The sequence below is a fragment of the Pituophis catenifer genome, unplaced genomic scaffold (genome assembly GCF_029215685.1).
Source record: "Pituophis catenifer annectens isolate HBS135680 unplaced genomic scaffold, rPitCat1.0.hap2 SCAF_6, whole genome shotgun sequence".
NCBI classification, from domain to species: domain Eukaryota; kingdom Metazoa; phylum Chordata; class Lepidosauria; order Squamata; family Colubridae; genus Pituophis; species Pituophis catenifer.
In genome coordinates, this window is record NW_027256886.1 from 86,973,513 (window position 1) to 86,989,851 (window position 16,339).

The 16,339-nt window shown below is 41.3% G+C and overlaps 2 protein-coding genes across 2 annotated transcripts in view; one reads left to right on the top strand and one right to left on the bottom strand.

Moving 5' to 3' along the window:
- Positions 1-486: 486 nt before the first annotated feature.
- RPS24 (ribosomal protein S24) lies at positions 487-10,004 on the bottom strand. The gene is given in 7 exon segments (XM_070946421.1): positions 487-562; positions 1,570-1,594; positions 4,336-4,446; positions 6,847-7,056; positions 8,739-8,804; positions 9,935-9,967; positions 9,969-10,004. Coding segments are annotated over 6 exon segments (459 nt in total). The 3' UTR covers positions 487-562; positions 1,570-1,591.
- Positions 10,005-12,501: 2,497 nt separating this feature from the next.
- Positions 12,502-16,339, top strand: part of POLR3A (RNA polymerase III subunit A) — a 61,817-nt gene continuing 57,979 nt past the window's right edge. The window contains exons 1-2 of the mRNA XM_070946420.1: positions 12,502-12,582; positions 15,473-15,605. Coding sequence (XP_070802521.1) covers positions 12,539-12,582; positions 15,473-15,605 — 177 coding nt within the window. The 5' untranslated portion in view covers positions 12,502-12,538. The remainder of the gene's footprint in view (positions 12,583-15,472; positions 15,606-16,339) is intronic.

The window sequence follows — 16,339 nt, forward strand, 5'->3', positions numbered from 1 at the left end:
TGCAACAAAATTTCATTTTAATGTATGCCTATTAGTGACAATACATTTAAAGTGACAATAAAGATTCTATCTATTCTGCATTCTATTCTATTCCTTGATTCTATTCCATTTCTCTATTCCATTTCTGTTCTGTTCTATTCTATTCCATTTCTCTACTCTACTCCACTCCGCTCCGCTCCGCTCTACTTTCTCTTCTTTTCTCCCCTCCCCTTCCTTTCTGATTGCTGCTCCTGCAATTAATGCTCAGTATCTCATGGTCGTTTCCCAATGTAAAGATTGATTTTTACATTCTGATTTGAGTAATTATGGCTGCTCTTTTTCAAACACACTTCATTTTAAATACCACTATTTTAGATTAAACTTCATCTTCTCACTCCCTGGGGCCAATTACCTGATTGAATCAAATTTGTTTTTCTCTTTTTGATACTCTGTGCGAATCTGAGCAGTCCCAACTCCTCAGGGCAAGAACATTCAGGAAGCATAGAGTTTTGATTTTCATAAAAATTTATTCATAGAACTGACTTCAGTACAACTTCCATAGAGCCGGGCTATTTTAGTTTTCCTATAGGTAAAAAAAAGAAAAAATAAAGTCAGTTTTTAACATTAGGCAGTAAATTATAAATCTGAGTAAGATGCATGTAGTTCCCCCCACCAATTACAACCCAGAACTGGGACCCAGACTGCATTTATTTATCCAAATGTATTGACTGACCAATTTGAGTAGTGACCTTATAATTGCAAGTGCTAAAAAAGGAGCAGCTACTGTACTTTTTGGAGTATAAAACGCACTTCCCCCTCCCCCAAAAGAGGGAGGTGAAAATGTTGGTGAATCTTATACATTGAATACAGCCATTTTTGGCCTCCCAAAGCCCTGCCTCGCGTGTCCCGTTTTTGCAGAAAACGGGCCTGTTTTTCGCAAAATAGGGCATGCAGAGGCTTTTGGGAGGCCTGCAGAGTGCTTCTATAGGCTGGGGAAGGCAAAAACGCCATTTTTGCAAAAAATGGGGCACGCAGAGGCTTTGGGAGGCCTGCAGAGTGCTCCAGGGGGCTGGGGAGGGCAAAAATGTTTTTTTTTCCCTTGCTTACCTCTTCGAAATCTTGGTGCGTCTTATACACCGGTGCGTCTTATAGTCCAAAAAATACAGTAACTGAAAGTATGCGAGAATCTTAAGATTCCCAAACCTCTTCTGCTTGCAATGGCTCAAAATAATATCAGACCCCAAAATGTGATTGGTAAGGAGCTCCTAAATGTTTGTACTTCCATTCTAACAAAGGGCTTCATGTGAAGAGAGATTCTGCCAGAACTTTCTAACTTTGCTGGGGGGGAGAAACACAGCTCCTTGCTCCAAAGTCTGGATTAGCTAAAATTCCACCTCAAACAACTGGTTTCAACTAATACTAACTATAAAATTTACTACATCCAAAAATTCTGGAGGGAGCAGATGGTTAAATTAAAAGAATGCAGTGTATTTAGGCTGTAAAAGGAAATCTTTCCCCACTAAGGTAAGCAGGTAGAAAACGGACTGTGGGTAAGCAGGTGGTTGAATAATGCCATTCAAACTACTGTACCTGATTTGGTTCCCTGACTGGCTCACTGCAAGAAAAGAAAAGAAGGCTTGTCAGTACATCTTTAAACATGCAAGATATAAAACATGCTTCAAATAATCTGATCGTTTGGCTGTTCTGCCACTGGTTATTAACCATTTCCAAAGGAAACAGCTTACCAAGCTAAAGAATTTACCTTAGCAGTCTCAGGAGGTTAAAGATTCAACTTGAAACTTTGTTCAATTTCTAAGGATGATCATGTTAGATTCTGTTTGTGGCACAGAGGACCACGGAACGTGGCAAAATAGAAGTTGATAGGAAAAAAAGCAATGATGCAACAGAATTTTGAAGGTAACAAAAAGCACGTAAGTTAGTCATTGACAATGATTGCTTTTGGAGCGAAATGCTTGATAAACAAATTCCCACAGATAAGCTATTTTTACAACACAGGGAAAAAATATAGTGTTTTTTTTTTTTTACTGTACAAGTCAACTGTAACAGGTGAGATGTCAGAGTGCTCTGCTAAACCTGGTTTAGCACTCCAGTGGAATAAAACTTTGGTTTTAATTGACTGCTAGGAAATACTTGCTGAACAGAAAATGAATGTTATACACGCAAAAATAGCATTACCCGTGCGTAAAGCTATGAATGGGTTATGTCCACTAAACTGGAGTCCGGTAAATCAATCAAGGGTTTTGCGGTATGTTAAGGAACAGAAATTAAGATGTAGAATATGTGATAGCCAATTTGCAACAGATTTGCTACAGGTGATTAATAGAGGCAGCAACAATTTGATACACAGTGTGGCTGTAACAAATCCAATCTATAAAATTTCAATTTCAGGCAAGCCAAAATAAGGCAGGGATATACAATGCCTGCATAGCACAATACATCGGATAGCTTCCTTGTCTTCTAGTTTATATAAGCAAGGAAAGCTGCAATTCTTGGAATTAAAGTCTGAGAAAATAGAAGCGGGAAGCTTACCAGACATCCCTCAATCCTCATCTTTTACTGATACAATGCCCCAAAATTTACTGATTTTTACCAGTAACTTACAAGCAAAAAAGGGGGAATTTTCTTCCCATTCTATGAAAAGGAGGGAAATCTAGAGCAAGGGTCACCAACCTTTCAGACCTCGTGGACCACCAAATTTATAATTTTAAATCTTGCGGACCACTAATATAATTTTTTAAAAAAGATAAATAGTATTTAGTGCAAGATAAAAAAAATGAAAATTATTTTTCTGCGGACCACCAAAATTTTCTCCCGAACTACCAGTGGTCCACGGACCACCAGTTGGTGACCACTAATCTAGAGACTCAGTTTTCCCAACCCTTTTAATTATAATTAGCTAACTCAAAAGGGCATTTTCTACAGAACCTCGGTAATACAGTTCAACCTAAATATGAAATAAACATGAACGCAGGAACAAGCCTATAAGAACAACTTATGAGCACATGTACCTGGAACTATAGCAGAGATGTTTCGCAAAGTGAGACTGGCAGCATACTAAATTAATAAACTAGATGTGCACTAAATGAATAAATTAAATGTGCACAAAACACAGAAACTCGGCTTCAAAACGAAAAACCCATGAAGAGCATCAGAAAAACAGGTGAGGGACGCTCAGCTCATGCAATCACAACCATGCTTATTCTCTATACCTACCAAACACCTCATTTCTGATTAAGAAGAAATCCAAGGAAGTAGAAAAGAGAAGTGAAAGCAAACAGTTATTAACATGAAGGATTTATTTAAAGCACAACCTGGCTGAATGAAAAGCTTGAAAACCACCACCTTTGAAAGGAAGTCCACACAAAATAAAACTGGGCCAGGGTGTTCTAATCCTAAATAGGCTATCCCAGAATCTAAACCTTATGTTGCTGATAAAATGGTATAAAGGTAAAGGTTCCCCTCGCACATATGTGCTAGTCGTTCCAGACTCTAGGGGGCGGTGCTCATCTTTGTTTCAAAGCCGAAGAGCCAGCGCTGTCCAAAGACGTCTCCGTGGTCATGTGGCCGGCATGACTCAACGCCAAAGGCGCACAGAACGCTGTTACCTTCCCACCAAAGGTGGTCCCTATTTTTCTACTTGCATTTTTTACCTGCTTTTGAACTGCTAGGTTGGCAGAAGCTGGGACAAGTAATGGGAGCTCACCCCATTATGCGGCACTCGAGATTCAAACTGCTGAACTGCCGACCTTTCAATTGACAAGCTCAGCCACTGAGCCACCGCGTTCCTTTTAAGGAGAGGTGTACCTCTCCTTAAATGCCAGTTTTAACGAACATCTGTTAAAAGCCTCTAACTCTTTTCTTTTTTGAAGCTAAAATTATAATTCAACATACATTTCCAATCTCGTTAAATGCCAGTTAATGAGCATTTCAGTTTTGACACCTGCCAATCACCGACCAGAAGGAATTATTTCTCAATTCTAAAAAAATAATAATAATCTGAAATTAAAGCAGTATTTGACAAGGTAAACTAAGGAGGAAACTAGATGCAATGCGAGGAAAAAGAGAAGGGGTGGGGGGGAAAGAGACATGCTCTAAAAATTCTATGTTTCTATGGAAATTCTAAAGACCCCCATCCTTTTACCGTTTCACTTTGTTAGCTACAAAGCCAAAACAAAGTGAATGAGCTCGGAATTACCTTCTGTGAGCCATTGGTGAAAGATGGAAATTAGTGAGGGGAAGAAAAAAAAAGTCATTTTATTTTGTCAATGAAATAAAAGTAAAGCGGCAACAATTGTGTCTGATCAACGTTTCTAATTTTCAGAGGGATGCCCTTACCTTCTTGCCAGCGCCAACACTGGCTTTCGCGGTTCCTCTGACCTTCTTCATCCTATTCTTACGCTCTTTCCGCTGTTTCCTGGACGTCTTTTTCTTTTCATACAAGCCATGCTGGTGAAGACAACGAGAATGAACTTCACGCCAACATTTCTAGGGCGTTCAGTGCCTAGTCATCTGACAGGTGGACTACCGTAATACACTCTACCTGGGGCTATCCTTGGAGAGCATTCGGAAGCTACTACTGCTGCAGAGTGTGGCATTGTGGGTAACTTGGGGGGGGCAAGAATGGCCCCTGGGACACCACTGCTCCGCGAGCTAAACTGGTTACCAGTCTGCTTCCGTGTGCAATTCAAGGGGTTGGTGATCAGCTTTAAAGCCCTTCATGGCATAGGTCTAGGTTACTTGAGGGACCGTCTTGCCCCACTGATTCGTGCTGGTCCGGTCCCGTCAGCCCGATTATAACAGGGCTTCTCTGCTGTGGTTCCTGCCCTCTGGAACATCTTGTCCGTCCATCCGTCCCCCCAATGTGGCTCTGCCAGTCGGCTTAGAGCCCCAGTGTGGGAATCAGCACAATGGAAGGGGTTGATTGAGTAATAACAGATCTCACCTCCTTCCCTACTCGCCCCCATCCTCCACATGTCTCCTTGGGTTTTAACATTTGGTTTTAACTTTTTATGTTTTAACTTAGATGTAACTGTAAGCCGCTCAGAGCAGGGAGGGTTTCATTTACTTTTGGTACCGGTTTGCTCGTGCGGGCGCCACTTCTGCGCATGCGCATATTGTATTTGATGACGTTCGGGCATGTGGGCAGAGCCTCCCGCCGCCGCTGCTACTGGTTCGCCCGAAGCGGGGTGAACTGGTAGCAACCCACCACTGGCTCAGTGTTACCTTATGGTAAGATGGGCAGCCAATAAATTTTATAAATAGCACTAACAACAGCACTTATATACTGCTTCACGGTGCTTTTCAGCCCTCTCTAAGTGGTTTTACAGAGTCAGCATATTGCAGCCCAACAATCTGGGTCCTCGTTTTAGCGACCTCGGAAGGAGGGAAGGCCAAGTCAACTTTGAGACAGTCAGGATTGAACTGCTGGCAGCCAGCAGAAGTAGCCTGCACTGTTGCATTCTAACCACTGTGCCACCACAACTCAATAAATAAAAATAATACATGTGGCTTTGACCTATTTATCTGATGCCATGTATACATCTGCAGTGCCCATTAACAGCCAAACAGAGCCAGTTTGGTCCAGTCGTGAAGACACCACGTTAGAAACCAGGAGATTGTGAGTTCTAGTCCTGACTTAGCCATGAAAGGCAGCTGGTGAGTTTTGGCCAGTCACTCTCTCTCTTTCTCAGCCCAACCCATTTCATAGAGTGGCTGTTCTTGTGGGGAAAAATAGGAGAAGGAATATTATGTGTCTTCACTGCCTTATTCATAAAAGTAACAAAGGCAGAATTATAAATAAAGAAAAAATAGAAGTACATTTAATTTGAATATCTACGTTCCATTCTTTCACAAGATCTAAGGTTCTATAACAGGATTATTACAATTTACAGAAATGATGAGCTAATGATTCTCAATCCACAATGAGCCACTATTTAAGTGCCCAACTCGTACAAAAAGCACTTTTTTTTTGTAGGCAAGTTACATACATCTAAACAAAAAACTAGACTGCAGCCAACCACTATTCGTATTTTCAAAATACTCGGCAAAGATAATAATAGCTAGAGGTTTGCACCATAATACTTACTATCCTGTTACAAACTATTTTACACAAATCACTGGTAGCACAGAGAAAAAGGGGACATGACATCAGGAAAATACAACTTTAATTTAGGCGTTTTACAAACATGGTATCAGTAAAATATATATATATATATATATATATATATATATATATATATATATATGTATGTATGTATGTATGTATGTATGTATGTATGTATGTATGTATGTATATATATATAGTTATAGAAATGTGCAAATCCTTGCCTCAGTGGTGGAAGTATTAAACCCCTCTAAACACATTCAGAAATTGTCCCAAAGGTGCTTTTTTCAAGAGGCAACTGGACTTTCTGGTTTTTTTCTTTGAAGACGTTTCACTTCTCATCCAAGAAGTTTCTTCAGCTGTGACTGGATGGTGGGGAATGGAAGGATTTTTCTTCCTTCCATTCCATTCCAATCCAATTAAAATATTACATTCCCCACCATCCAGTCAAAGCTGAAGAAGCTTCTTGGATGAGAAGTCAAACATCTTCAAAGAAAAAAAACCAGAAAGTCCTGTTGCCTCTTAAAAGAGCAATCAGGGACAACCATGACCCGGATGACTGAGAATCTCCATAGACGTTCAGAAATTGATATTTTAATTGATATTTAATTAACCACTGAAAACGGAACTACAAGAGAAAGAGTGCCCCTTAACTCCATAAACTGCTATGCAACCAGAATAAATATTCCTTTTAATCCAACATGGCCCATATTCCAAGAAAAAACAAGATAAAAACAACCTACCCTGGCCAGTCTATGCTTTGGTTCATTTTTCTTTGCGTAGTCTAGAGAATCATAGATCATGCCAAAGCCGGTGGTTTTCCCACCACCAAAATGGGTCCTGAAGCCGAAGACAAAAATGACATCTGGTGTTGTCTTATACATTTTTGCCAACTTTTCGCGGATTTCTGTTTTGGGTACAGTGGCTTTTCCAGGATGAAGGACGTCAATGACCTACAGATTCAGGAGTGAAAAAAACAAATAAATTCAAAGCTTCTTTATGCCTGTGAAGGAAATATTTTAGTGGGAGATGGCTCATAAGCTTGTTAAAAATTCAGCATCGAACTTGAAAGAGTAGGCCAGAAATATGCAATGCCTCAATCTTTATGCTTATAGGTTGTCCCAATACATACAGTAGTGGCCAAAATTGTGGAAAAGTGTATTTTTGAGGTTTGGTGGCTAATAATACCACTTCTTTTTAGGAGTTTCAAGTTAATCATATTCCACTGCTGGAATGGCCTGGGAATAGCCCAGACCTTCACCCAATGGAAAATCTATGGAGCCGACTAAAGAAACTTGTTAGTCAGAAGCGATCTAGCAATAAAACCCAGTTAATAGAAGCAAACATTCAATCTTGCTTTCACATTATAACAGCTGCAGAACTAAAAGACTTGGTTCACTCCATGGGAAGACATTGTAAGGCCGTAATTCATGCTAAAGGTTATCCAACTAAGTATTAACTGACATGGTGATAATTTTAGTATATCTTGTTTTTTCTATGGTGATATTTTTTGTATATCTCATTGTTTCACTTTTCTTCTTTATACTGTAACTGCTATTCTAATAGCAAACCCTTCATAAAAGTTATTGCATTACATCCTTGATTCAATTATCTTTCCATTGATATATAATTTTATGGTACTACTCCAAAAAAAAGTGGTATTATTATCTAGTCTTAGAAAATACACTTTTCCCAAAAGGTTTCCACAATTCTGGCCACTACTGTAGAGTATTTTCAGATTTAAAAATGAGATGAGATTCTTTTGAGGGTTTTTTGTAGAGGGAGTAGTGGTGAAGAAAGACAGCAACAACAGGGGATACTTGTGCAGAAACATAGGCAAAAATCCAAAAATGAAACAGGTCAATTGTATGGTAAAAAATATAAATCATGATCATAATCATCATACAAAATACATTCACCATAAATCTTAAGTTACAACACTTAGTGATAGAATCAACATAAGTCGTACTAGGAAACTAAATAAAACAATATAAATTGTAAAGATACAAGCAACAAAATTATAGTCATAAATAGAAAAGGAGATAGGCAATAGGAAAGATGAGAAGAATAATATTAATACAGTCTTACTAAATATATTATTGAATCTATGTTTGCCAAATAACCATTTCGAAACTTGTAATTCTGCCGTCATTCTACCCACCCCAAACTCGCATTAAAGATTGACAGTTCCCTGGACATTTAGAAGATTATGAGTTTATGACAGCAGGTAAGGATGAGAACAGAACAACAAATTTACAAATGATACGTCTTCCCATTTCATGCATTTATACAACAACTTTTGCTTCCATGCAATGGACAGGTTTCCCAATTGTCTCATTTTTAAACCATATTCATTGAAGGGAGGGATCCATAATTGCAATTTATTACACCCAAATCATTGTAAATCCTTCTGAACCTCTCAAGCTAGCCTCTCTTGCCATCTTGTCGATTAACATGATTAGCATTCCAAAAGCCAGATTATATTACTAGCTATATTTACAGTGGGCGGTTTTAACTGTTCCTGTAGGCCAGCGTGATTAGGTTATTGATTAGACGGCATGCAAATGAAATAATTGCAGGCCCATGAAGTTTTTCACCTCGGACTCCAACTTCACCCACAAAATAAGCATCTTACCATTTGCTTACGCTGAAGCAGCCGGTTTGTCATGAACTTCCTCGTTCGGATAGTGACCGTATCATTCTATAATAAAGTAAAATAAAAAATTTGATAAAGCATTTCACTTGCATACATAACTAATGCAAACCATCCCTCTTTTCCAAAAACAAAACAAAACAAAACAGGTGAGAGTGCACAGCTACAAACCTCTGGAAGTGTGCAAAGTGGAAAAAAAGAGGGTCAATTTAGAGAGCCGTGTTAGAGCAAACACCCGCTGTTCCCCAACCTGGCGCCCCCTCTATGTTGGAGAGCAGAAACAGAATAACCAAACTGGAGGGGATCTTTTAGGTCATCTAGTCCAACCCCCCACCCAAGCAGGAGACCCTACACCATTTCTGACAGATGGCAGTCCAGTCTCTTCTTGAAAGCTTCCAGTGATGGAGCATCCACAACTTCTGAATAACACAACAGAATAACAGAGTTGGAAGGGGACCTTGTAGGTCATCTAGTCCAACCCTCCGCCCCCGCCCAAGCAGGAGACCCTACACCATTTATTAACAGAATAACAGAGTTGGAAGGGACCTTGTAGGTCATCTAGCCCAACCCTCCGCCCCCGCCCAAGCAGGAGACCCTACACCATTTATTAACAGAATAAAAAAGTTGGAAGGGACCTTGTAGGTCATCTAGTCCAACCCCCCCATCCAAGGAGACCCTACACCATTTATTAACAGAATAATAAAGTTGGAAGGGACCTTGTAGGTCATCTAGTCCAACCCCCCATCCAAGGAGACCCTACATCATTTATTAATAGAATAACAGAGTTGGGAGGGATCTTGTAGGTCATCTAGTCCAACCCCCCCCGCCCAAGCAGGATTTCATCATTTCTGACAGATGCCAGTCTAGTCTCTTCTTCAAAGGTTCCAGTGATGAAGCTCCCACAACTGCGTGCAGCTCAGATTAATAAAGGGGGGGGCGGGATGGGAAGAGAGAGAAAGGGAGGCTGGCCCATGACAGAGAACCGGGGACCCACGGGGAAGCCCCGGCGTCGGCATCTTCGCCCCCTTTCCTCCACCCCATAACCCCCCTAAAAGACTCCGCAACCCCCGCGGAAAAGAAGGCAGGCGGCCCGGAGTCCCCAGGGCCGAGGATGGCGCCTGAGCAGGACGGATTGAAGGAGCTTCTCTGTCTCGAGAATCTCCATCGCCAGCACTCACCATCTTGGCGGCCTGTCTCGCAGCCCCAGAGAGAGAGAAAAGAAGGAAGGGACGTTCGGTAGCCAATCATATGCCGCAGCGGCGAGGAAAAGGCGGTGCTCTCACGGAAAAAGGAGGGATTTCCGCTAGCCGCGGGAAAAGGCCTTCCGGGAAACCAGCGAGTGGAGAGGGAAAGAGAGACCACTGATTAGTCCTCCTGATTCTATCAGGTTGAATGTTATGGCATATGGATTATGAAGCTCTTACTCATATTTTGTACGGAGAAAGACGGAAATAGGAATTCCTATCGGATATTAATGAGATGCATATGCATTTGAACAGTCAGCCAGGCGGGCAAATGCAATTAAGGCATAATCCAACCAAGTCTGCCTCTAATCCATGAAATATCATGGATATTCAGCAGCAGTGGCTGAATGAAGCTCTACATTTTCAGGGTTGATAGCCGCAGTTTGCAAATTCAGTGAATAGTGACCATCAACTCAATAGCAACTGCATCGTGGTCTTAATAGTGGAGCTGTGTTGCAATTCGAATTTAAAATACATCCCTATCCGCAGCTTTTAAAAGTTATCAGTGCAGGTAGTCTTCGACTTACAGCCACAACTGAGCCCAAAATTTCTGTTGCTAAGCGAGACAGTAGTTGAGTTTTGCCCCGTTTTGTGACCTTTCTTGCCGCAGTTGCTAAGGGAATCGCTGCAATTTTTAAGTGAGTCACTTAAGTGTTAAGTGAAACCTGGCTTCGCCGTTGACTTGGTTTGTCAGAAGGTCGCAAAAAAGGAGATCACATGATCCTGGGACACTACAACCGTTGTAAATATGAGTCAGTTGCCAAGTGCCCGAATTTTGATCATGTGACCCTACCGATGCTTGTCATAAGTGTGAAAAATGGTCACTTTTTTCACTGCTGTTGTAACTTCAAATGGTCACTAAACAAATTGTAATTCCTGTATTCCACTTCCAAAATATTGCCAAGATAAGCTACATATCCACGTTCCCAAAATCAACATGGGATGAGCTCGACTTGAGGTATACAGTCTCCATATTTCCATATGTTCTATATTGCTCTGCGTAGCCCATCTAATGCACCTGTATTGGATATTTTACATGGAAATTAAAATCTTCAAGTGAAGCCAAACTCCTTCGGAAAACATGGACTAAATTCATGCATTTTTCTTGCCAAGCATACAATTTGCCAAAATTCTTCCCAGTCTAACCCACAACTGGCTAAATATCGTGCCTTGGCCATGAAAATCAAGCATCAATTACTGAGAGGTCTTCCAATGTGGAATACTTTTCATACTAGTGATTGCAATTGCTTGTGTTATTCCACTTTTTATTGTTTTTAGTTGTTTTCAGTTCCCTTTTTTTAAAACCTCCGGCCTTTGGCTGTAATAGAGATTCATTCATTCAACCCTAGCATTGCTTGGTGGTTTCCCATCCATGTTCTAACCAGGTCCATCCTCCAACTTAATTTCTTAAGGAGACTAGGAGCTGCCACTTGCTGAGAGTCATGGTTCGCCACCACCTTCCTTGCTGTTTTGTTCACAGACTTCTACTCCTACATAGTTTATTTACACTACCCAATTCTATACAATTACCCCATCATCACATTGTTGTGTGGTTAGTTATAGTCTATCCAGACACTCCTCTATCTCTCTAGTATCTGATGATCTATTAAACTATTGACGCATCATTCGATCAAGAAATTTTCTATCTCCATGGATTTCTATCAATATCGTCTTATTTATCAAATTTTTATTATTTTTTTAACTATCATATACCTACAAACCATCTATCGATCTATATCTATCTGTCCATTCATCAAGATACTGTATCAATCAGTTCAATAGTCAAGAAACCCCTCTATCCATCTCTCTGTCTCAATCATCCATCTATCTATCTATCTATCTATCTATCTATCCTATCTATCTTTATGATTCTTGATAAACGTATCTTTTATTTTATGTACACTGACAGCATATGCACCAAGACAAATTCCTTGTGTGTCACACTTGGCCAATAAAAATTCTATTCTGTTCTGTTCTGTTCTGTTCTATTCTATCGATTTATCTATCATCTAACCATCTATATCTTTTTTTATCATCATCATCATATCTCTATTCTTGATCATCATATCTACTTCTTCATCATCATCATTGTATCTATCTCTTCATCATATATATCTTTCTTCATCATATCTATCATCAATCTATCAATCTATCTCTTCTTCATTATTATTGTATGTATATGTTTCTATCTATCTCCATCTCTGTCTGTCTGTCCATCCATCCACTATCCATTCATGTATCTATCCAGACATTTTCTAGCACTCTATTATCACTCAAATAACCAAGTGAAGAGAGTCCCATTCATATTTCTTTCCCCTACCCGCCCATTCACCCCGCCCCCTTTCCCCTCTGTCAGCCTATCAAAAGACTCCTTCCTTCCTCACTTCCGGGGTTTCCCCGGGCTGCCCGTCGGAGGCGCGCGTGACGCCACGGGGTAGGCGACCGCCGTCGCTCCGCCGGTGACGTCACTCGCTGGGCTTCTCCGCCGGCGTGGTGTCCTCTTCTCTTCGCCTTGCTCGCTGCGGGCCGGCCGGAGCCATGGTCAAGGAGCAGTTCCGCGAGACGGACGTGGCCAAGAAGATGTGAGGCCGGGAGCGGGCTGGGGCTGGGGGTGGCTGTGTGTGCGTGCGTGCATGTGTTTGTGTCTTTGTGGGTGTCTGTGTGTGTGTTGGAGGTTGTGTTGGTGTGTCTGTTCTGTTGGTGTGTCCATGCATTTGTGTGTGTGTGTGTGTGTGTGTGTGTGTGTGTGTGTATGTGTTGTGTGAGTGTGTGTGTTGGTGTTGGTGTTTCTGTGTGTTCATGTGTCTGTTCTGTTTGTGTGTCCATTTGTGTGTCCGTGCGTTTGTGTGTGTGTGTTGATGTGTGTGTGTGTTGGTGTTTCTGTGTGTGCGTGTGTTTCTGTGTGCATTTGTGTGTCCGTGCATTTGTGTGTGTTTGTGCATTTGTGTGTCCGTGGATGTGTGTGTGTTGGTGCTTGTATGTGTTTTCATGTGTCTCTTCTGTTTGTGTGTGCATGTTGGTGTGCATGTTGGTGTATATTTGTGTGTCCGTGCATTTCTCTGTGTATGTGTTTGTGTGTGTCGATGTGTCTGTGTGTTGGTGCTTGTGTGCGTGTTCATGTGTCTGTTCTGTTTGTGCGTGTTTGTGTGTGGCCATGCATTTGTGTGCGTGTTGGTGTGTCCATGCATTTATGTGTGTGTGTGTTGGTGTGTGTGTGTTCATGTGTCCTGTTTGTGTGAACTGTGTGTGCGTGTTTATGTATATGTGTGTCCATGCATTTGTTTGTGTGTGCATGTGTTTGTGTGTGCATGTGTTTGTGTGTGTGTTCGTGTTCGTATATTTGTGTGTCCATGCATTTGTTTGTGTGTGCATGTGTTTGTGTTTGTGTTTGTGTGTGTGTGTGTGTGTGTGTGTGCAAATAGGGGAAGATCGACCCTTGCAGGCCACAAGCCCAAGTGACTCAAAGGGTCTCCTGGGTTTTGCCTTTTCAGAAAGAGATTCTCTCCTTCCATTTCTAAGCATGTTCCCCTTTAGGGATTTCCTCCCCTCCCATCCCAGAGCGCCCCAAACACATCACAAGATGTGCATAGTTGCACTCTAGGCAGGTGTGATGCAAGTTCAGAAATGACCACGTTCAGACAAAGGTGTACCTACAACAGGTCATTTAATGGCCGAAGTTACAAACGGTGCTGAAAAATGTGACTTACGACCGTTGTAGCATCCCCGTGGCCATGGTCATGTGATCAAAATTCAGGAGCTTAGCAACTGACTCATATTTATGACCGTTGCAGTGTCCCGGAGTCATGTGATCCCCTTTTGTGACTTTCTGAGTCCATGGGAAAGCCAGATTCACTTAACAATCCCGTTACTAACTTAACGACTGCAGGGATTCACAACTGGGGCAAGAAAGGTTGTAAAATGGGACAAAACTCAAATGTCTCGTTTCACAACAGAAATGTCGCGCTCAATTGCAGTTGTAAATTGAGGACTACCTGCTGGATTGCCTAATGCATAATAAAATTAAAAACAAATCCAGTATAATCAATTTAAAGAATCTATCCATTGGGAATCACTAGGAATCAAAACAGCTTTGATGGCACATACTCAATGGAAGTGTCAGATGTGTATGCCTGGGTTTCTAGTGTTCTTCAAATGCTGCAAACTGCATTGGTAGAGCATTTTTAGACATTTGTTTTTTTAAAAAAAGACATTTGTCAGATTTATAGGGGTGTATAAACATGACGTGTTTATTCAGTGACTTCCGTGGAGTCACTGAAGCAATCGGAGTGAGCTTAAATGGACTCCGGGGGATGGTAGAGTACAGGAAGGCCTGGAGGAACATTGTCCATGGGATCGTGATTGATTGGACACGACTTCCGACTAACAGCAACAATAAAAATGATACTTCATGCAAGAGGCACGGAGCAGATTCAGCTATCTACTGGTTCAGATTGGTTCTCCTTCTTTGAAGAAGATGGTTTAATTGGTTAATTGTCCTCAGCATCAGGAAGTTTCTCCTTAATTCCAGGTTGCTTCTCTCCTTGATGAGTTTCCATCCATTGCTGCTTGTCCTGACTTCTGGAGAATAGATTGACTCCCTCTTTTTTGTGGCAGCCCCTCAAATACTGAAACATTGCTATCATCTCAGCCCAGTCCTTATTTTCTCTAGACTAGCCATACCCAACTCCTGCAACCGTTCTTCAGATGTCTCCAGGCCTTTAATCGTCTTAGTTGCTCTTAGAAAGTTTGCACGCTGTGTTTTTGGAATTTTTTTTGTCTTGTTCCACATTAGCTGAGATAATCACCAAGAACCAGTTTTGGTCACTACGATATAAAAAAGATGTTGAGGCTCTAGAAAGAGTGCAGAGAAGAGCAACAAAGATGATTAGGGGACTGGAGGCTAAAACATACGAAGAATGGTTGCAGAAATTGGGTCTGTCTAGTTCAGGGGTATCAGGTTGTCGTCATGTGATATATAGCGACTTTTTTCCTGGTTCGCTAAAACGGAGGTGGGCGTGGCTAGCGCGTGACGCATCTAGCCCGCAGTTCACGAGTTTGATACCCCTGGTCTAGTTTAATGAAAAGAAGGACCAGGGGTGACATGATAGCAGTGTTCCAATAATTGAGGAGCTACCACAAAGAGGAGGTCAGTCTATTCTCCAAAGCACCTGAAGGCAGGACAAGAAGCAATGGATAGAAACTACCGTAATCAAGGAGAGAAGCAACCTAGAACTAAGGAGAAATTTCCCGGCTGTTAAAACAATAAAACAGTGGAACGGTTTACCTCCAGAAGTTGTGGGTGCTCCATCACTGGAGTTTTTAAGAAGAGATTCGACAGCCGCTTGTCTGAGATGGTGTCGTAGGGTTTCCTGCTTGAGCAAGAGTTCGGACTAGAAGACCTCCAAGGTCCCTTCCAACTCTGTTATTTTGTGTCTCTACTTTATGATATTCTGTGGTGTCTTTCTGTTCTAGAAGCCACATCTGCTTTGGGATGAAGTCTCCTGAAGAAATGCGGCAACAGGCTCACCTCCAGGTGGTTAGTAAAAATTTATACAGCCAAGACAACCACTCACCTCTACAATACGGCGTATTGGACCATCGCATGGTAAGCCTTCTAGGTGCTCAGTCTGATTTAGGCATGTCAGCAGTGACGTTGAGGAAGTAAATATCTGAAGAGTTTCAGAATAAACCATGGGATAAACTAGAACCTAGGGATTATTCAGCTGATTGGAACGGAGAAATCAATAAAGCTCACCATGGGGGCTCTAAACCAGAAAGGGTACCATTTGTCTCGTATATTCCTGTTGAGATGAAAGTACTTCCCTGACCATGCTGAGCCAATCAGTATTTGATGCCTCATTTCGCGAATTATATAATATTAAGTTTAGTTTCTTTGTCATTTGTTTATGTGCAAGCTGACATTGTGTTCATCTACAGACCCCTCACATCCTGGACATAAACTGTTTCAACTTCTTCGTTCAAGACAACGTTAAAGGGCATTGCATGTCAAAACAACTAGACACAGGGACAGTTCCCCCTTCCCCTCCCACCGCCATCACTCTGCTAAACAACTAATTCCCACAACACTGTCTTATGCCCTGGGATGTCAAACCATGTAGTAGGGTCGTATTATTATTCTCCTTCTCATCTTTCCCATTACCTATTTTCTTAGCTTCTTATGACTCTAACTTTGCTGTTCGTATCTCATGATATATGTTGATTGCCTTTACTTAGTATCCTATTATGATTTATGTTGATTGTTTATTTAGTATCCTATGACTATCACTTAGTGTTGTATCTTATAGATTTTATAGAGTGTTGTATCTTATAGATTTATGA